This window comes from Cygnus olor, chromosome 5 (genome assembly GCF_009769625.2).
Source record: "Cygnus olor isolate bCygOlo1 chromosome 5, bCygOlo1.pri.v2, whole genome shotgun sequence".
Lineage (NCBI taxonomy): Eukaryota > Metazoa > Chordata > Aves > Anseriformes > Anatidae > Cygnus > Cygnus olor.
The window spans coordinates 50195139-50216786 of record NC_049173.1 but is presented as its reverse complement, the minus strand read 5'-3'; the positions used below and the strand labels follow the sequence as shown (position 1 = coordinate 50216786).

Genomic DNA, 21648 nt, shown 5'->3' with positions numbered 1-21648 from the left:
GCACAGCTGGGTGTGATCAGATGCCCTAAATGAGGCCTCCAAACACAGCCCTGTCTCTCACATGTTAAATACTGGTTACTGGTGGTTTTAGATGAGACTCTAGGACACTGGATGCCCCGTGCCACTTTTTTCTCCACAGGTTTCAGCTCCTGGGTCTCGGCTAAATGTCCAGGCAGGCACTTGCAGGCTGGCTGGCGAGGCTTACACAAGTCAGACGGCCTTGCCTTCCTCGGCCTCGCTGGAGCATATTGCTGCCACCCCCAGAGACCAACCTCTGAGCTGACTGCACTTCACCCGCAGAAAATATGCTGAAAAGCCTGGAAACGCCTCGATGCAATTTGGAATGAAGACGTAACCACATATTATTTTAACTAATTAACTGTAGGAGAAGAAAATCAAGTGAAACTAAGCATTTCCATGACAGTGAGCAATCTGCTGAAAACATACTACCTTGGTCAATGTTATTAAAATAGAAATTGTGAAGAAGAAGTCTATTTTTTTCATTTTCATATTGGTTCTCTGCCAAAGAAATTCAGGATGCAAACCCTAGGTGTTCCTGCTATGAGCTGGACAGCTCTAAACATGATTTTTCTGCCTTGTACATACATTATCCCAAAGCTACTTGCTGCTTGCAGCTCCTCCAAAGCAGTTTGCCACTGACAGTTACAGAAGACCAGCTTGGACAGACCACATCCTCATCCAAAACTGACATGCCGTTGCCAACAAACTTTAATTTCTCTGTCTTCTCATCCACAGTAATTGGAAAAAGAATTTCTAAAGATAAGACGTCAACTGGCAGGAGGAGAATAAAATGAACGTACAATATTAAATGAGACAACTGGGGGCTGGATTTTCTCTCATTTCTATCTCTTTTGTCAGTAGATCTTTTGTTTGCAGACCCAGACAAGGGTTAGACTATGTCAAGCACTCGGATAAGCAGCTGTCAAATATCATCTAAGCACTACCAAAAATACAAATAGATCTGCTCTGAATACCCTTATATTTTGGGGAAGCTAAGTTCTTTAGCCTTGAACTCTGCAGTGCAGTTTACTTCTGCTCTTTGTTTCACTAGAGAAGTAATAGGCCCGTGTGGACGTTACAGGGCACAGTGCCTCAGAGCTGCTGTATTTCAGCTGAGAAAGACCACCACATCCTATATGCATTACAGTTATTCAACGTCTCAGGATGATTTTCACAAACATTGGGTATGTTTGCTTTCCTGTAATAACCAAATTCCATTTCAAGCTCTTCCTATTTCTATTCTCACTGCAGTTTCAAATGGGAGATGAGATATTCCTAAAATACTGTGGAGCAGATGTTGTAACTCAGGAGTGGGTGAAGTAGGTCCAGGAAAGCAGAAGCAGGGAGCTATGAAGAGTGAATTGTTTTCCAGGTTCATCTGTTTATTTGCTGTGCAATGTTATGCAAGTGGCTTACCCTCTGTGCCTCAGTGCTGCTAGCTGCTGAAAGAATACGCTCCCATAGGACTTGGCAGAGTCTAATTACATTTAGTAGGAGAAAAGCTCCGTGAATCTGATGAAAACTGCCACAGAAGGGTGCAAACTTATATTAGTCTCTAAAATCTGATCGGAAGGCCACTAAAGTAGGGGAAAAAAAGCATTTCTAATTACTTCAGTGGACTTTGGATTGGAATTTTAGTCAGTCCTCGTTCACTTGGTTGCATGCATTTGCCATTCCTTTGCCCTGTTTCAATGTCACTACCTACCTGCAGCTGAGCATTCCTGGGGAAAGCAGTTAGTGCACCAGTCAGCCCACGGTTATTTTCTTTTACTAGATATTGAAATGAGTTTGCGTTTGAACTCAAAAATTACTTGCGTTTATATTTTCCATTACATTGGCATTGGAAAATTCCAAAAGAGAGCACAAGCTTCACAGGTTTAGCAGTGTAAAGAATTAAACTATGCCTTACTGCAAGCTTTTACAACCTAAACAACAGACACCTCCTGCCACTCTGGTCTGGTTCAACTGCAAAGAGTTAACACTTCTAAAGGCTGACAGGTTTCTTGTTGTGCCATCTGAAGACAAGAGAGGAAAGACAAAAAAAAACGGTCACAGCCAGTTAGCCACAGCAGGCTGAGTTCTCAGGAGCACATCTGCAAATTAAGCAGATAGATTCCCCTCCATGCCACAAGCCCCCCGTGCTGTCAGAGAAGATTCCTCAAAGTGCTCACATTTGAATCCCAATAACATAGAAAGCTTTCGGAGGACGCAAAAGCACTCTATCAGCCAGGTACGTCTGACTTATTGTTTTGCCCAAAGCAAACTTGGTTGATACACTCAGCAAATGTTTTGAGAAATAGTATATAAAAATTTCCTGTTCTTAATCCTGTTTATTGGGCACTTCTAGGCTCTGTAGGTGTCTGGATGTGACTTTGATTGTGAAGAATCTGGGAACAGCACTTGCTTTTCAGGGATATGCTCTATTTCCTTTTGCAAACGGAGACCCCACAGATCAGTCAGACAGAAAGGATACACAATACTGCAAACCAAATTTAATTCTACTGCAGATTACTGTTTTTCTTGCCAAGTTACAATAACTGTAAACTAATGACAGAATCTGATGGTTAGTGATGAGCATTTACCAACGAAGACTCCATGCTATGCTGCAATCCATTTTTTCTCCATATCTAATCAGTGCTGTTGAAATACCTCATTTTGTACCTGAAAGGGACTTTTGGTTTGCATTCATTTTTGGTGGCATTCAGATTACCATGAAATTATCATGAATATGTTTTTTTTTAATGTTGACAAAATAAATATTAATATGGAAGATCATACTAAACATCAGTATTGACAGCTTATTGTTCTCCTGTTTAAAATGCTTTCATTGCCTAATTGGGGAGCAGGCACAGCACACAATTACTATGTATGGTCAAAGTGAACAGTACGTGGTAAACACACTCTGGAACTGACTCAGTGCCTTAAGAAATGACATTTTATAAACCCTAGATACGCTATGACCTAGAGCACAGATCCTATGGGAGACCTGCAGCCTTCCACAGCAGAAGCTAGAAGCCGAGAAGGATAGCCAAAGGCATCTGAAGTATCACTCAGTGTTTAGGCATCTGAATCCTACTCTTTCTTTCTAAAGCACACATATCCTGTAATTCTTACTGAATGATTAATATAGTTTCTGAAATAATCCCCCGCACTCAAGATTTTAAATATGTCCCTCTATTTCCATACCAAGAACATTTCAAATCATATTAGCTAGTGCTTTTAGAAGAGCACCTTCTCTCTTAATTTGATCCTCCTCCTTAAATAGATCTCCCAATGAATTTATCTAAATCTGAATTTCTTGTAATATCCTTTTGCAATACAACTATTAACTGAAAAACTCAGCTCAAAATAATAAGTTTGATTTCAAACTAAAATAGAGAGAATACTTGTTTTTGTCTTCTTTTTAGCTTCTAGCTCAGATCTCTACAGTTCACTTTTCAAATTCAGGGGCTATAAAATTAATGTTGAGATTCTCACTTATTTGTAAAACCCTTGGAGCTTGGTCTTTTAGAAATATACCAAATACGATAAAGCATGACTCAAGTCACCGTAACTGGTAATTGTTTATTTAACTCCACCCTTCTCTTTTTATCCACCTCTTCTTTTTCTTCTTGTAGGGTCCTTTCCTCTCTATTTTGTGCTGCGTCATGGCTAAGGCATTTGTCTGTTTCCCTTCACTCTGGCACTAATGCCAAGCCCAGTCCACAGCGAGATGGTTTTAAGCACAAAGCCACCCAAAAAAAATCCGTATTTTTGGCTCCCTAAAACTGTTCAGGGTCAAAGAAGCATTGCCCCAAGGGCATCAGTGGTGCTGGAAGGCCAGAAGTGGAGGTGAGCACAGGCCAACCACACAGTGTTACCACAATTAACATGGGACAGTCTGGAAAACCAAAGTAATTCCAGCAAGTGCCTGAAGAGATACATCTGTCACAGAATCTAGGATAAATATTTTCTGCTTTATGTACTGATGTGCTTGCTTATGTAAATGCAAGGAACATTAAGAGATGACAAGGAGGAAGTGCGCTTAATTGTGTTTATTTAACCTGTGAGTTTTGTGTGTCTGTCAATCTCACTTTTAATGATTTTCATTCGTCTTTTCTTCACTCTATCTCCAAGAGTTTCTCCAGAAAGTATACGCTTTAGAACTGAGCATTGTCAACAGTTCAGTTCAATTGCTTGCCATTTTTAATACTCATTAGATTATTATTACAAACCAGTAGTCACATAGAACGCTAACTTGCTGATGTGCTCATGGCATCCTCAGAGTAGAAGTTCTATTACTTTTCTAACAACTTCGTAAAAACAAAGGAGCTAAGTAACCACACAGTATGACAGAAGAGACAGAGGAAATACAACCCAGTAAACCCAAATTAATGCATACTCCTCTAGAAAGACCATTTTTGAATGGTGGTAAGAAACAAGCTGCAGAGATTTCTGTTCAACATCTTGCCTGCAGGTAAACAACCTGGCAAATCTCTCTCCATGCAAACAAGTACAAAAGCTGCTGTATACACCAACATCCTCAGAACAGAGTTAACTAATTTAATTACATCCTAACTGAACTTCATCTACAGTGCAGTACTTCTGAAAAGGAATCTAAATTCAGAAAAAACTACTGCCTTTAGGACAGAGGAATTGGCTACACAGCGAACACTACTTGACTGTGATCCTTCAGTGATTCCACAGCGTACAAAAAGACTGGTGTGTGTGTATATATATATATATATATATATTATATATTTATATATATAGTTAAATAGACTCAGTAGTGGCCACGTCTACCCTGTCCACGTGCTGTGGCCCAAGCACATCTGACCAGGCCTACCTACATTTGAAAGCACTGAAGAGCAGACCCATACACTAGCTTGCATCCTACAAAGTGGAGCCAGCAGGCAGTGCAGGAACGTGGTACAACAGTTCTTGCTGTACATGAGAACATACTCCGATGGCAATTTGATGTGGCCAGTGCTGTCAGTTCCCATGATTTCACACAAATCTCACTGCACACAGCTGTCCTGGAATCCCCAGGTTTTGACAGCTCACAACTAGAAAATACGCATCCTTCCTTAGAGAAGAAACCTTGTTTCTTGCTTTTGCTATTAGAGCAAAATGAAAAGCAGGTACAATGAAAATATGAAACCTTAAGATATCAAAAAAAAAAAAAAAGGAACTAATTTTAAAATGTAAAGCAGTTTTATTTTTGTTGTTGTTGTTGCTGTTTTGTTTGCTTTGGGGTTTTTTGCTTTTTATTTTTTCCAAATATTGTACTTGAAAGATGGTTTACAACCTTACATCACACGGATTTGAGAAGGGCTTCACTAAAGGACTGACTACAAGGCACAACCGTGCTGTCACCAAAGGCCAACGCCACCGAACAGGTCGGTTGTTTTCCTTCCCTAGCACCTGAGCTCTCCAAAGCTAGCTCAGAGCTACTACCCAACCCGACTGCACAACGCACTTCAGATTTGTGAACAAAAAGCACAAACCCACCCCTTGCAGCCTACTCATGAAAGCACACGCTGACAAATCCGAACAGCAAACACCAGCAACGAGTCGACCGCCCGGCAGCGCGCTGCACAAGCGCCGGATATACATCCCCGAGCGGGCAGATTCCACCCCGGCGACTTCCTAACGATGGTCTGACACAGAGCTGGGATCGCCTGCTCACCGCCCGCCGCCCCACTCACCCCGCCGCCGGCCCGCCGGCCCCGCCAGTCCCGCTCCTCAGGCCCGGGGCGGCCCCGGGGCCGAGCCGAGCCGGGCCGGGCCTGCTCCAGCGGCCGAGCGAGAACTACAAGCCCCAGCAGCCCGCGCGGCCGCTGCCTCCACGGCAACGGCCGGGCCCGCTGAGGGGCCTCCGAAACTGCGGGGAGCGGACCCCGGGGCCTGATGCCTCTGTGCCTGGCTCTGTCCTGCCCCTGCCCCTGCCAAAGTGTTCTGCTTTTGAATTCCAGGCCGTGGTTTTTACAGAATTCCGCAGAATTCATACACAGTTCTCACAGAACCAAAAATGCACATTTCATACCATTTTTTCAAGTAAAGTTACATGCTTTTGTAGAGCACTTAAAACATGCTTCTTTCATGTCTTTTTTTTTTTTTCTCAGATACCAAAATATGACCCAATCAGCAGACGCAATGTCACTGCAGATGGTGACAGCTGTCAGTAATTCATCCTTGCTTCAGCCGGGCTGTTCGCTGCTGAATTTTGATGGGCATGTCTTCTTTTTTGGGCAGAAAGGATGGCCGAAGAGATCCTGTCCCACTGGTGTTTTCTTCCTTGATATAAAGCAGAATGAGCTCAAAATGAAACCTGTCTTCTTCTCTAAGGATTCATGTTACCTTCCCCCTCTCCGCTACCCCGCAATTTGCACGTTTAGAGGCAATGAGGAGTCCGATAAGCACCAGTATATCATTCACGGTGGGAAAACGCCTAACAATGATCTTTCTGATAAGATCTACATTATGAGTCTAGTAAGCAAAACTAGCAAGAAAACCACTTTTCAATGTGTTGAGAAAGATCTGGGTGGGGATGTCCCTGAAGCTAGATATGGACATACAATTAATGTAGTTCATAGCCGGGGAAAAAGCATGAGCGTTATATTTGGAGGTAGATCGTATATTCCTCTCGCACAAAGAACCACTGAAAGATGGAACAGCGTGGTTGACTGTTTGCCGTCTGTGTTTCTTGTTGATTTTGAGTTTGGATGCTGTACATCGTACATACTTCCGGAGCTCCAAGATGGACTTTCTTTCCACGTTTCAGTTGCCAGGAATGATACAATCTACATTTTGGGAGGCCATTCACTTCAAAATAACACCCGGTCCCCCAGCTTATACAAGCTAAAAGTTGACCTCCCGCTAGGCAGCCCAGCTCTGACCTGCAGTGTCTTGCCAGGGGGAATATCTGTGTCAAGTGCTATCGTGACTCAGACCAGTGATACCGAATTTGTCCTTGTGGGGGGCTACCAGTCTGACAACCAGAAACGGTTGGTCTGTAACACCATAGTTTTGGAAGATAATAAGATAGAGATTGTTGAAAGGGCAAGCCCGGACTGGACACCAGATATTAAACACTGCAGGATGTGGTTTGGCTGTGATATGGGCAAAGGGTCTGTATTGCTGGGCATTCCAGGGGCCAACAAACAGTTAATCTCAGATGCAAACTACTTCTACATTTTGAGATGCAAAGGCACAGAAGAGGATGAGGAGGAAGAACTGACAGCACAAATTTGCAGTCAGGCATCTACCGAAGACCAAGGAGACTCCACTCCGTTTGAAGATTCAGAAGAGTTTTGTTTTAGTGCTGAAGCCAGTAGCTTTGATGTTGATGATATCGACACTTACAATGAAGATGATGAAGAAGATGAATCAGAAACAGGTTACTGGATCACCTGCTGTGCCAGCTGCAATATTGATATTAACACTTGGGTGCCTTTCTATTCAACAGAACTCAACAAGCCCGCAATGATCCTGTGTTCCAATGGGGCTGGCCATTGGGTCCATGCACAATGTATGGATCTGTCAGAGAGCATGCTCCTACATCTCTCAGAAGCAAATGTCAAGTATTTCTGCAACGAGCATGTTGACCTTAATAAAGGGCTACAAACTCCCAAAAGGTGATGCATCTGAAAAAGCAACCCATGAAACCACTACGCAAAAGAAAACCATGAATTTAACAACACCAGTGAAAAAGTCCTTTCTTCGGAGATTATTTGAATAGATTTACACCACTGATTTGTATTCAACTGGGAGTCAAAGACAGGGATCTTTTATTTAATTGATTCTAATTATCAATTAAAATAATCAATTATCATTGCAATTTAATTTCAAAGCTCATGAATTTATTTTGTTTCTTATGTATATTTTTGCAATATCCAGATAGGAAATTCATCACAGAGTGCATTGTGCAAACATACAGCCAGATAGTGTTAACTTTGTTCTGTATTTTATACTATAACCAAATCCCCAGTTACCCCACTGAAATTAGTAGAACTGCTTATCCCATGTACTCAGTAGTGTTAGCATCTGTCCATAAAAAAAAAAAAAAAAAAAAAAAAAATATTTTCCATTTTAATGTTTTATCTTAGTAGTTCTAGAAATATTTGGCTAATTTATAACTGCATTACTGTGATTTTATGTTGAGGTAATGAACTAAAACTAGACTAATTCATCTGGTTTTAAACTGAAGTGATGGCTTAAGTCCCTTGTGTCAGAAATAATGAAATATTCAGACACTGAGGGTCTGTTTTCTTCAGGGACTTCCAAAATGAAAAGCTTACATATCATAGAATCATAGAATCAAAGAATCATTAAGGTTGGAAAAGACCTCCAAGATCATCTGGTCCAACCATCACCCTACTACCAATGTCACGCATTAAACCATGTCCCTAAACACTAGGTCCAACCTTTCCTTGAACACCCCCAGGGACGGAGACTCCACCACTTCCCTGGGCAACCCATTCCAATGCCTGACTGCTCTTTCTGAGAAGAAATGTCTCATAATTTCCAACCTAAATCTCCCCTGGCACAACTTGAGGCCATTCCGTTCCCCACTACCCTCTGGGCCCGCCCATCCAGCCAGTTTTTAACCCAGCAGAGTGTGCCTGTCCAAGCCATGGGCTGCCAGCTTCTCCAGGAGAATGCTGTGGGAGACCGTATCAAAGGCCTTGCTGAAATCTAGGTAGACTACGTTAACAGGCTTTCCCTCATCGATCAGGCAGGTCACCCGGTCATAGAAGGACATGAGGTTGGTCAGGCAGGACTTGCCTTTCATGAACCCATGCTGACTGGGCCTGATCCCCCCCCAGGTTGTCCCACATACATTGTGTGATTGCATTCAAGATGAACTGTTCCATCACCTTTCCTGGCACCGAGGTCAGGCTGACAGGCCTGTAGTTCCCTGGGTCCTCCTTACATCCCTTCTTGTAGATGGGCATCACATTAGCAAGTCTGCAGTCATCTGGGACCTCTCCAGATGACCAAGACCACTGATAGATGATGGAAAGCAGCCCATCAATCACATCCACCAGCTCCACCAGCTCCCTTAGCACCCTCAGGTGGATCCCATCTGGCCCCATGGACTTGTGACATTCCAGGTGGAGCAGCAGGTCTCTAACTGTTTCCACCTGAACTGTAGGAGGTTTCTTCTGCTCCCCATCCCAAACTTCCAGGTTGGGCAGCTGAGTACTCAAAGGATAAGTGGTCTGGCTAGTAAAGACAGATGTAAAGAAGGCATTACGAACCTCAGCCTTTTCCTTATCCTCAGCAGTCGTGTTCCCCCCTGCATCCAGTAAAGGATGGAGATTAACATGGAACATTTCATTCTGGATAATACATTTTCTATTTTGAAAGGTACTGAATGCTTATATGTCAGTTTTGGCTAGAGTTATGGACTATCACCTCAAAGTAAAAAAATAAATTCCTTTTTTAAACCTCTGAGCTCAACAACTGACTTGCATTTGTATTTTTTAAATATATATCAGCTAATAAAGTTTATAATAAAAATGAGTGTGGTTTTTGTTTTTTTGTTTGTTTGTTTGTTTTTTGTTTTCCCACCTACTCATGAGCTAAACCAAACATTATAAATCCTAAAGTCTATGACAGGACAATGTGTGTGCTTGGGAGGTCCATCTGAAGTCTAATAAGGAGTCTGGCTTCACAGCTGCCCCATGCTGTGAGCTTCCATTGACTTCAGAAGAAGTCCCTTCTGATCAACATAACTTTTATTGTTTACTTCAGGTACTCCACTAAACTTTGTCTGCTCCCCCAGGGGTGACTGTGTAGAGTGTGAAAGTATAAGCTGCTGCTCAGAATGACTCATTGAGCCAGTGGAGCATTGTGAAGGTGGAAACAAATGCAGCTGGCTGCTCAAAGCATGAGGACAAGATTGGATTCAGATTGAAAAGGATGTTGTCAAGGTTGAATAACCCAAGAGTTTACTAACTTTTTTGTGGATTCTTTTATTGGCTATCTGTAAAGCCTCATCACTCTTGACTATTTTTTATTTTTATTACTGTTCCAAACATCTTTTCAAAAAATCAATACTATCCTCTGAACTTTTGTGAACCAACATTAATAGCTCAGCATCCACATTCTAGTTCTCATGCTGGACCCCTGAATAAAACAGAAAAGCAACAGGAGCAGCTGTCAGCCACCAGATCAGTACGTGCAGACCCTGAGCAGCCACTCCTTTACAAAGCACCAATGTGTTCCCATCAACACAAATATGTATGCACAGTACTCCCCTTGACACCTTCACGAGTCAACAGTGGAGGATAGTAAAGGGCAACAAGACAAAATTTCAGTTTCCAACCTATTTATATGCTGAGGGAGGTTATAATATGGGAAGAGCTTAAGAGTGGGAGGTAGGTCATCCTGAGACCCCTCTCATCAGTTTGATACTAGTATAAACCCATAGATTTTAATGCCAGTTTCTTGTTTCCTTTGTCATGCTCCTTTCTGAGCTCAGAGTACGTAATGCTATATGTTTTCCAAAGGAATACATGAAAATTATGGCCGTGTGAAGTCTCTTCAAACTGGTGAAATTCAATAAACATCCCCTTACATGTCATAGGTCTTACTCAGCTCAATTGTCTTTAAAATATACATTCAGCACACGTGACAAACTTCATTTGCATCAAAAACAGAAAATACCCTCAGCAAAAATTAAAGAACATCGTCACAACACCAACAGGTGGACGATATGCACACACAAGTCCCTTCACCATTTTACAACAGCAAAGGACTCCTCACAATTATTCCACTCCCTGGCAATGCCCAGTCTGTGTTTTGCCTGTTACCTCTCCCAATTACTGTCGATATCTCAAAGTCCTGAGGCCCAACATTGAGCGATGAATTTGTTTGGTCTGTGCCTTTTCTAAATGTATGTGTTATTTGGCAAGGAGGGAGAAATTGCTTAGTCAAACCATGTCCCAGCCTCACAGCAAAGGGTAGTACAACAAGCATTAAATCACAGCTTAGAGTTACTGCTGGAAAAGAAAGTAATAAGAAAGGTAAAATATAATATTCCTAAGGACTCAAACGTACAGAGGTATATGATCAACAACCTGTAGTGAAGACACTTGACATAGCATTCAAGATTGCAGAAAATATTTAATTCCCTAATAATTCTGATGATGCTTTTGAGGCATGTGCTTGTTAGAGTATTGATCGTCTTAAAAACCAGCTGATCAATACAAGATGTTTCTTCCTCATGCAGGGTAGAATTAGAGGATAAAATGAAGCAGATTTGAGTGCTGAAGTAAATCGCTACTGTATCTGCATCCAACTGACCTATGTGTTTTGTAACCACAACAAGCAGCATCAGGGTTCCCAGTCACATTTTAGTAACACTATGTTGTTATTATCAGCTTTTAAGAGAATAATATATGGGTTTTACTGCTTGTGAAAAGTACTTGGACTCCGAAGCACCTGATTAATCTACAGGAAAGGCATGGAACAAACTTTAGTGGTAGCACTAAAGCATGTGTCATAGTTTGGAGTGACTCATTGCACCAATAGACCACTGAAAGAAGTGGAAATACCGCTACTGGAAGCCCAAAGGAAAAGGTTGAATTCAGATTGAAACAGAATCTGTAAAAATATTTCCTGGTAGATTTGGTGCAGTGCAGACAGGACTTGCTTACTTCTGTTTTTAATGATAGGTGACTATAGCTCCCTTCACATTTTATTCCTACCCTGTCCCATTTCAAACAAAACTAAACTTCTGAGAATATATTGAGCAACAGCTCCTGAAAATCAAACTCCAGTTTGGTATCTGTATTTGGCATTTGAAAATTGTGACACCAAAGCCCCTCTTTTCTTTAACAAAAAGCAAGATAATCATGTTATAAACCTTCAGGTTTCACAAAACATACATGTACATAGGAAGAAGAGAACACTGGCCACTACCACATGTGCAGGGCCACCTTCAGTTGGTAGCTATACTTCTATTCCCTTGTCCACTGGCTCAAAATGCCCATCTTCACAGGAAGAGCCAGGCACTGAAAATACAGCGATTTCACCTCTTGGCCTCTCTCCTGGTGCTGCTAGAAAAAGTGCTGATTAAATCGTTTCTATTGTGTCTTTTTGGACTATGGAGAATATTAAGCTTGATGCAGAAGGTAGAGAAGCTGCCACACTCAGGAGTTGCAGCTGGTAAGCTCTGAAAATCGTGCCATATTCAGTCATCTGAAGCTGTGCTCTGAAGAAGAACGATGTTAGGCCTCATCATTCTTCATCTGATTCTGGTTCTAATGAGAATACATGGAAAGTAAAGTTCAGTCAGTTATTATGGATTTAGGAATAAAGGAATTAAATCATCCTAATTTGCCAGGAAGCTCTCTGGGGATTGGGTTTGTTTGTTTTTTTTGTGGTTTCCAATTTTTTCCATCCAGCAAATTTTATTCATGGTCAGCTTAAGGAACTAAGTCGGTTATATAAAGTCTAGGAATTAGATGTCTAATTACCTGATTGCAGCAGGAAATCAGGTAGCTAATAATGTAAATGCTCAATTTGCTTATCATTAATTCCATCCAGACTAGGTGGTTTATGTATGTTTTTTGACCCTGAGATATCATTGCAGGGGAAGTAAGAAAGATTTTCCTAACTGGAGTAAAGGGGAACTAAAAATCATGAACTAAAAGGTAGATTGAAACTAATTTTTGCAGCTAAGTCTATGTCAGGGAGCCAAAATTGGATGTGAAGGATGCATAGAAGCCAGTAAAGAAGCTTAACATAGCAGTATGGATGTAACAGTGCAAGGCTGGTTTTAAACAAACACTGGGGTGGCATTTGTAAATGAAGCAGAAGTAATTTACAGACTAAATGAAACTGGTTTTATTTTTCTCTCAAACAGCTGCCTGTGAAGAAAGGTGCTAAAAGGACTATTGAGATGCACAGAGCAATCTTCATTTATGTTAACTTGGTGACTTCGGAACAGGACTGAGATCCTAGCTGTAGTCTCTGAGTATTAGAACTGTCCAAATATGAAAAGCATCCACAATTTGAATGAAAAGCGAGACTGTTATCATGGAATTATGTGCACAGGTGAAAAACTGATAAGAAATCAAAATCCAGAAACTTCAATATTTGCAAGGCATTTATTTTAAACGGATTTTATGAATAAAGTAACTGCAGTACAATAAGAAAAAGCAAAATGATGAAGCCATGCTGTGAGACACCACACAGAACTCAGTGCAGTCAGAAATCAGGACGCTGTAAATATCCAGAATTTGTGTCCGAACTACCTGACTAGAAGTCAACGCTGATTTGCTTAAAGTCAATAGAATTAGTCCTGTGAGGAAAAAATACATGAAACCAGAATCATGGCTTCCAACATAGTTCACATTGTTTCATAACAAAGCAATTCACAATATGGAGCCCTTGAATAAAACCAAACAAAACAAGATACATAATGTCATTGTATAAAAAAATGCAGTCAATACAATTTCAAAATAAGAAAAGCATTCACCATGAAGTAATTACTGAAGGATTTGTACCAAGTATTAGCATTAAAAAAGAAAATGTGAAGGTTTGAGAGAGTGCCATGAATAAAAGTGTCTCCACTTTTCTAAAGCCTCTTCAAAACCAAAATGCTTAACAATAGCCTGAGTAAACAAATGATGCACCTGTCTGCAGTCAAAATTTGTTTGCCTTCAGATGCATGCCAGTGTGCAAGCAGCATTGTTATTTTATTCCTGTTTACAAAGCTTCACTTGCAGGTACCTACTCTTTCAGTGCTGTTTGTTTTAATGAGTTCAAAACTCTCAAAGAGAGTCTCTTGATTTACAGGAAACGTCAACAATGGGAAAAAGAAGAAAAGATTAAACTAGATTCAAGTCTAAAGAAAAGGAAAAAGAATAGTAATAGTTGTCTGTGTCAACTGTTCTTACCATACTTGGTGGAATGTGAAATGTGTCTCGACGGCTCAATAAAATCTCACAAAAGAATAATTTTGCATGTCCCTGAATGCCCATGGCCCGGCCCATGCGCAGTTCAGCCTGTTGAGTTCAGCCTGTTGAGTTCAGCCAGGATCTAAGGCTGGTCTTGAGAAATCATACACATATGGATAACATTTACTCAACCCTTTTGAAGGTAGTGAGACGAATCGCTTGCTCTTGTATAAGCAGCTTGTAAAAGTGAATTCGGAATTTGAAAATGTCAGCAAAGTCATTGAAATTACATGTGCAAAATGACCAAAGTCTGGCCTGTCTCTCCAGTGGCGCATATGCAATGCAAGGAACAGGTCAGGATTTCTTGTGGGTGAAGTTCACTCCTGTGCAAAGGCAGCATGAATATATAAACCATTCAAAGGGGGCGAAAGCCACCATGAGCTGAGTCAGTACTGTTAAACCAGGCTGTAGGTTATTCGTGTAGAGGCAAGAATAAAAACTTAAGGTAATACAGTTGCCCCAAATAGGCACACAAGGGAAAAAAAGAAAAAAAATAGAAAAAAAGAAAAAAAAAAGAAGCAGCATGCAAGTATTTGCATAATGAAACATAGTAGATGAAAAAAATACAAATTTTGTCTGCATTTACATCTAAAGGATGTTCTTTATCATATACCTGATATTTTTACTCCATGGGAAACAGCAGTTCTTGTTGCCTGCATTTATTGGTAAAAAACGATACTTATGTAAACCTGGCAGTTATGCTGTATGGGAAATACTTGTTTTATTCAAAGAATTGAAAGAAATAATTTAATCTCCAAATGAACACTCAGTAAGTGCAGATGTATATGGTAAACCATACAAAAGACTGCAGTTCTTATGACTGCTTAGACAAGAAAATATTTTAAGCAAAAGGCATTATTTCCAGCCCAAAATTTTGACATAATATTAAACTATGTTTAAAGACAACATATAAAAACTAAATCCTAAATTACAAAATATTTTAAAAATAAGGATTTAAAATAATAAAATCAAAAGAAAGGCATAATCAGAATGTTATTAATATTTGTACTAGTTACTAACACTTAATCCTACATTTTCATAGTCCATAAACAGTAAATACCAGACCTTCAAAGATGTATTAAATAACATGAGCAAGATACTACTACCCGAACCTCAGACCATCCATTCTTTAAATCTGTTGTATCTCCACACTCACAAACCAGCTCCTGCCACATCAAAATAAAAACAAAAAGCAGGTTCTTTTAGATCTCTGCTTTGATTGTTCATGCATTTACTCTTGTTTCAGAAAGGCTAGGTGATTTAGAGGTATCTCAGATACTTCTGAGTATATTTCTTGACCATATCATTAAATGAAATTCATATGATTTTAATATTTAAAAATATTTTTAAGATGTAAGCATGCTTGCATTCAACGGTCAACTCACACACTTGAATTTAAGCTTGCACTTGAACACTTTGCTGAATGAAGGTCTAGACCTGCTCCTTTACAGAGATGATAGGTCCAGAAATAATTTAGGTTCCAAATCTCAAAGCTTATACAAGTTAACTTTGAAACCCTTTTACCCATGGCTGCTAATGAAAAACTACATTATCCACAAGGATTACCAGTGCAATCTCATCTGATCTAAGTGGCCTTCAGTCACGTAGCAATGACACTTCAGAAAGGCAAATACCACCAACATAATGGTGCTCCTAATATAGTATAAGATAAGTAGAGGAATGCTAACTAAACATTGTTGTAATGATGTAAAATATGCTACGCAGTAATTTCAAGGCAGCTCATTGTTTTCTCACTACGCCTTTATGCAAACTATCCTTGAGGTTAATAAATGTCATTCCCGTTTTATATATCTAGAAAATGAGACTGTAAGTGATATATCCCAGATGTGAAAAAGCTCAGCATGGCATACTGTTAGAGCATATCGCAAGTGGTCAGTGAACTGTTCTAATACAGAAAATCAGAACACTGACATGTACCTAATCAAGTTAATGCCCATCCCCTGAGAAACCACTCTGCTGTGACTTGTAGTCACCTTGTGAAACTGTGGGTATTCATGACGATTTACTGGTGACTTCAGTAAGGCCAGGAATCCACCCATTAAAATTACACTGATACAAATTATACTATATACCGAGGTTACCATCGAAATCTAAAATGCATATCAAGCAACAAGCTGCACAGCAGAGCTTGAGTGTAGTTTGAATAGTGAGATAAGCACAAGACACTGCAAATGCTGATTTAGGAGCACAAGAACTGGTTTGCATTTTAGAGTAAATGGACTATGATAAAAATATCTTTAAAATATTATAGTTACCTTCCTATATCTTCATATAGTAAATTACCTTGCCGATACCACCGCCTGCTCCTAAGCAGTACTACAATCTACGTGTTAAATAATATTTTTAAATGTTTGAAATCAGTTTGCATCTTTAGTCAATATATCATATAAAAATACCTGAACTTTATCCCAGAACAATTACCCAACTGTCTCACTGCCAGACCTTGACTTATAAAAGCCAAATAACCATCAATAAAATAATCAAACCCTCTTGAAAAGTAAATAGCAAAATAGTTTAAAAAATGCAAACAGAACAAATAGCCATGCTCACTTCTTCAGCAAGTGTCATAACTCTCCAGAATCATATTCATTCCAAAGTATTGCTCTCTATAAAACCTCGTTTACTTTGGGTTTCTCATGTATAAACAACACTGAGACCAAAATAAACTGGAGATGCTTCTTTGCAATTTGTTTCCACTTCCCGCTCACATAATAACTGGTAAATGCACCACTGCATTGCCTCTTTTGGAAGCTCCCAACAGACATGGTATTTTATTAAACTCCACTCAGCACCTTTATATAGAGTATAAAGATGATAGTTTCACACTTCCCTGTACCTCTACAGGCTTGAGAAGGAAGCTATCTCCTCACAGGAAGACACCATCACAAACCCAACACCAAGCACACTTTACGTTTAGAGTTCCTCTGAATCATTGCCTTCCAAAGAGACCTCCAGCGGCAAGGAATCACCTAAACTATCCTCTGGATCAATGGTGAAGCCCTGGCTTCTTAATGTTTTATGAGCATTCATGAACTTCTGGAGGTACTTAGATGTATATAGCCAGTGATGCTTCAAGACATCCTCCATTTCATAGAATTTGGACTGCCTGGCATTCATTTTTCGGAACCTCCTAAACAGTTTGTTTCCAGACTCATTTCCTTCACTTGCCCAGGCACCAATGGACCCATCTCTTTCAATGATTTCAGGAACATGAGCAAGGGTTTTGTGGAAATAATTTGTAATCTTGCCTTCATATCGGTACTTGAACTTTGTAGATAGGAGCTCAGCAAAACGCTGTGAATTGTAGCTGTACTGGCACAGCAATTCTGGGCACTCCTTGGCAGGACATGAAGATCGCCACACTGGTTTCATTTTCAGATAAAGGTCCATTAGTTCTTTCAGGGCTTCATGCCTTTCCTCACACTTTATTAATTCACATACTGCCTCTACCGTCTCTTTGGACATGAGCTTTCTCGCGAAGTTTCCACTCATCCTCATCATAGGTTTTAAGTTCATCTTCTTCCTGAGGTGTTTGTCAAGAGTCAACTGCCATCTCTTCCTCTCCTCTTTAGATGCATCAGGATTCTTGTAGACTTCACCGATCTCCATCTGGAAAATCCTGTAGAACTCCGTTGCATTGCCAATGTCACAGTGCAACGCATCTATGGAGGGAACAGTCTCAATAAAAGGTTTGGCTGAAACACCCTTCACTCTGTCACGGAGCTCATCAACAGATTCATTATAAGGGTTGGACCTCCATATTTCATATCTCTCCAGATTTTCAGCGTGGCTCCTGGTGATGGAGTGGAAGACCAAATTCTGGGATGCCTCCAGGCGGGTCGCGTCACAGAGGGTACAGATGTAAGTGGAACCTGAGGCCTCCAGCCCTTCCACTTCCCGTACAAGTTTCTCATCATATCCTGTACCCCGAAAGATGAATTTGAATGTTCTCAGGATGCCTCCCATTTCAAGTAGCAGTTCGCTGTTCTTCATAGCCTCTCTTTCTGCTATGAGAGGGCTCAGGATCGCCGTCAGAGTTTCATGATCCGATTCGTCGGCCAGCATAAGGCACAAGGGCTTGCAACATAACTCTGAATTGGGCTTTACTTCTTCAAAGATCCTTATCCTTTCGTTCCCATGGGCTATAGAAATGTTCATAACTGTAAAAGAAAAGCGAACGGCCTTCTCTGGGACAGCAGGCCCATTTCCGTGCTTCTCGCTGACATCTCCCATTCCATCACAGGACTCTTTTACTACCACAGTGAAGGGACCATTCAAGTAGTCATCCAGGTTTTTTGCTTTCATGCCCTCCAAGATCTCTTCTTCCATGTCCTTTAAGGCAGAAACCAAGGCTGTATCATATCGAAATCTCTTCGCAATTGTGTCTACCGGGTAGTCATCAATTGAGAGTGGCAATCCTGATAGTCCATCTATAATTCCCACTTCTGTGTTAGTGGAGACACTTTTCAAGGGAGGTTTCCACTCGAATGGATGATAACCTGGTAAGAGAGCTTTCTCAGCAGTGCGAAGAGCATGCAGTGGCTGGAAAATCTGCCTCCCACTGACAGCTTTTACAGTTCTATACATTTTGTGATATTGGCTACAGCTGAGAAACGTGTTGACTCGGATCGCCAGGCAGACAGCAGGGTGAAGTCCAGATCCCCTCCCTTGCATTATAGCCTCCAATTCGTCTGCTTGTTTGTGTTCATTTTTTGCTCTTAAAGCTAGCAGGAACAAAGTCATGCATACAGCCTTTATATCACCACCCTCTTCTTTCTCAGCAAAAGCCTTGACTTGACGTTTCAGTTCTCTCAGACGATGTTTCTGAGCTCTCCTGGTCAAAGACAGAAGATGCTGCCTCGGTCGGCCACCTTTATTTATGTGGCTATAGAGCTCTCTATCTTTCATCTCCTTGTGGCTGGAGAGGTGCTGGCCATATTTTCCATGCAAGATCTCTTCATCACATTCCTTTACAGGGCATCTTATACTCAGGCTATCAAGGATGTTCAGGAACGATCTCACTGGGGTAACCAGATCAGTAGGGAAGCAAGGATACCAGCAGGAGGGGCAATAGCTGCCCATAACTTTGATGCATTTAAGGATGCAAGTTCTGCAAAACAAGTGTCTACATGTTGTTTCCACTGGATCTGCCAAAATATGTTCACAAATCTGGCAAGAAATGGATTTAATGAAATCTACTGGGTAATCAACTGCAAGCAGCTTGGTACTGAGATGTGTATTCTTGCAATTGGTGATCTCTTTCATTACATTTTTGTTCTTTATCTGTGCTTGGTTCTTTATGCCTCTGTTAACTCGAGCACGTTCTGCAATGGTCTTCACACGTTTGCCATGTTGTACGGTGGCTGGCTGGCTTTTTCTTTTGACTCCCCGACTGGTACCATGGCACACATCACAGTTTGCAGAGTGGGGTTGCCACTCCATCGTGCTGTTCCTAGGAAAATATACTTCACATGGAGAGTTACTGAATTTCCTGTGGATAATACTCCAGCAGTTGTGACAAAATCGAGTGGGATGGATAGTGTCAACATCCCCTCTCACATCAATCTTAAAAACCTTAGCAATAAGATCTGGCCAAGAGGTTGCTTTTTTCTCTTTCTTTCTCAGAAGACACAGAGTTTCATTGTCCACTGGCCCATGTACTGGATGACTTCTCTTGTTACAATCAGTTTTAAATGAAACTCCACAGATGCGGCAAAGTTGCTTCAGGTTGTTCTGATGATCTGTGTTGTCTTGTATTTTCATGTCATTGGCATCTTTCCCAAGTGCCTGCCTATTGCCCATTAAGTCCGTCTGTGTCAGAATTAAGTTTTCTCCTCTTGGAACTCCTTCATCTTTATGCAGCATGATGCCTTTGTCTGTAGAAGCTACCTCTTCTGCTTGATCCTTGTTTATGCACTGGCTGTTATTAGAAGATGTTTTTTCAAATGGTCTCACTTTAAACAGCTTGAATTTCCATTCAGAAAATTTTGTATAAGGATGCTGAATCTCTTCAGGCAGGTCCATTTGTGATGCTATCGACATCTCCGGTGTGTCAGAAACCAAATCACCTGAGAAAGAGAAGAAGGCTGTAAGTTATACTGGAAAATGAGAAATAATGCCAGTACACAAGCACATGTTTTTTTATAGAACAACTCTAATCACTTTAACTGAGAAATGCTTTGAAGGTTAAGTTACCTTCTCACCCAAGACACCTACTGAACTGAGGGGCCCAGATGTGGATGTCCACTCAGTACCTCAGATCAGTACCTGACTGTGTTTTGTCTTTCATGCTGAGGCATCCACAGTCCATTACAACACCAATGCACACTGCATTGAGCCTTTATACATCATATACTAATATCCCAATCTGCCTCTTTCTTCTTATACCTGTCTGGTCTTGCCATAAGTAAAGCTATCAGAAAGCAGAATTACATTTTGAAAGTGTGGTGACTTTTTCACATGAAACTGAACCAGCGTGGCCAATTCAAGACACAATTTTGTCTGTCTCATGCTATATTATTTAAGTCACCGAGACCACTGCTCTCACACCACTTCTTAGTCCTTGATTCTGAGCTGAAGTGTCTAATGCATGCCCTTCTACACAGGCAGAGCAGCACACACGACTCAGTCTCTATGTAGACTTTATTCAGACCTCAATTTTGTAAGGTACTTTAGTATGTGCATGCTGAATGTGAGTGGCTCCATTAAAGCTGTAGGAGTGTATCCTCTGTCAATGTAAAGCACTATAGTTCCCTGGATTCTAAACGAGATACAGCAATTTATACTGGCTGCATATTTGCTCTAGAGAGAATATTTATACATTTCAAGTTAGTCATCTGTTTAAGTACCCTGCTGAGAACTCTGTTTGTAAGGATTACTGGTACTGGAAAGCTGTAAATGTCTGTTCAAATTTGACCCCAATTTTAGCTTTCATAGAGACGCAACCAAAAGTAATATCAATGTGGTTGCCATGGGAATATGATATTGTATAAAAATAAATACAAGACTTTCACTTCAAACAATGAAACTTTGTGCTACTGCATCAGACTTAGAAAACAAAATCATGTAGAAACAAACACAAAAGTGACTAACCTGTTTTTCATTGCCTGACTATGAGAAGTGCTGAAGGTGAACAAACAGTATAGAGAAGATTAAATCATATTTCCTAATATGACTGGTGTGAGGAAAAAAAAATAGAAAAACTAAACATTAAGACTATATATGTTGAATGAGAAATGACTTGGGTATGGCTTTGGTTTCTCTGACTGATTATATCCCCACTTAACAATTCACTTAACTTGCTAGAAATCTCAGTTCTGTGTCTATTTGGAAGGTGTCCTTCATAAGAAATACATCCAAGCCATGGTCTAAAGTGATGATGCTCAGGGTGTTTCTGAGATTATTTCATTTATAACCCTTCAATAAAGCAACATTTCTGCACAACCTTTCAGAGTCAGTTGGGAAAGGACAGCATGTTTTGATAAAGTTCCAGACACAGAATGACAAGTCGGTCTACTCAGCTTTTTCCTTAAGAGCTGTGTTTAAGTTCAAAATCGTTCATTAGGCCTTGGCAACTAAAAGTAAGGTTTTTTTCCTTCCCAGCTTCTCTTCATTTCAGCCCAGTGAGAACAAGCTGCCCATACCACTGTCCCCA

General features: G+C 40.6%; 3 protein-coding genes across 6 annotated transcripts in view; 1 reads left to right on the top strand and 2 right to left on the bottom strand.

Annotated features, from left to right (window-relative positions):
* LOC121070991 (intraflagellar transport associated protein) overlaps positions 1-5818 on the bottom strand; it is a 39147-nt gene extending 33329 nt beyond the window's left edge. Inside the window, exon 1 of one of the 4 annotated variants that reach the window (XM_040558876.1) lies at positions 5709-5818. The gene's annotated coding sequence lies outside the window, so the exon portion shown is untranslated. Of the gene's footprint in view, positions 1-5511; positions 5659-5708 lie in introns of those variants that run through there. The other 3 variants (XM_040558878.1, XM_040558875.1, XM_040558877.1) reach the window with 3 other exon arrangements.
* On the top strand, positions 1988-8294 carry RAG2 (recombination activating 2). The gene is made up of 2 exons (XM_040558873.1): positions 1988-2251; positions 6126-8294. The coding sequence occupies exon 2, from the start codon at positions 6136-6138 to the stop codon at positions 7639-7641; it is 1506 nt and encodes a 501-aa protein (XP_040414807.1). The 5' UTR covers positions 1988-2251; positions 6126-6135; the 3' UTR covers positions 7642-8294.
* A 5161-nt stretch (positions 8295-13455) lies between these two features.
* On the bottom strand, positions 13456-20075 carry RAG1 (recombination activating 1). Its single transcript, XM_040559788.1, has one exon. The coding sequence runs from the start codon at positions 20034-20036 to the stop codon at positions 16908-16910; it is 3129 nt and encodes a 1042-aa protein (XP_040415722.1). The 5' UTR covers positions 20037-20075; the 3' UTR covers positions 13456-16907.
* Between the last annotated feature and the right edge of the window lie 1573 nt (positions 20076-21648).

Coding starts and splice junctions, on each gene's coding strand:
- RAG2 (XM_040558873.1), top strand. CDS start 6,136: ATGACCCAATCAGCAGACGCAATGTCACTGCAGATGGTGACAGCTGTC.
- RAG1 (XM_040559788.1), bottom strand. CDS start 20,036: ATGTCGATAGCATCACAAATGGACCTGCCTGAAGAGATTCAGCATCCT.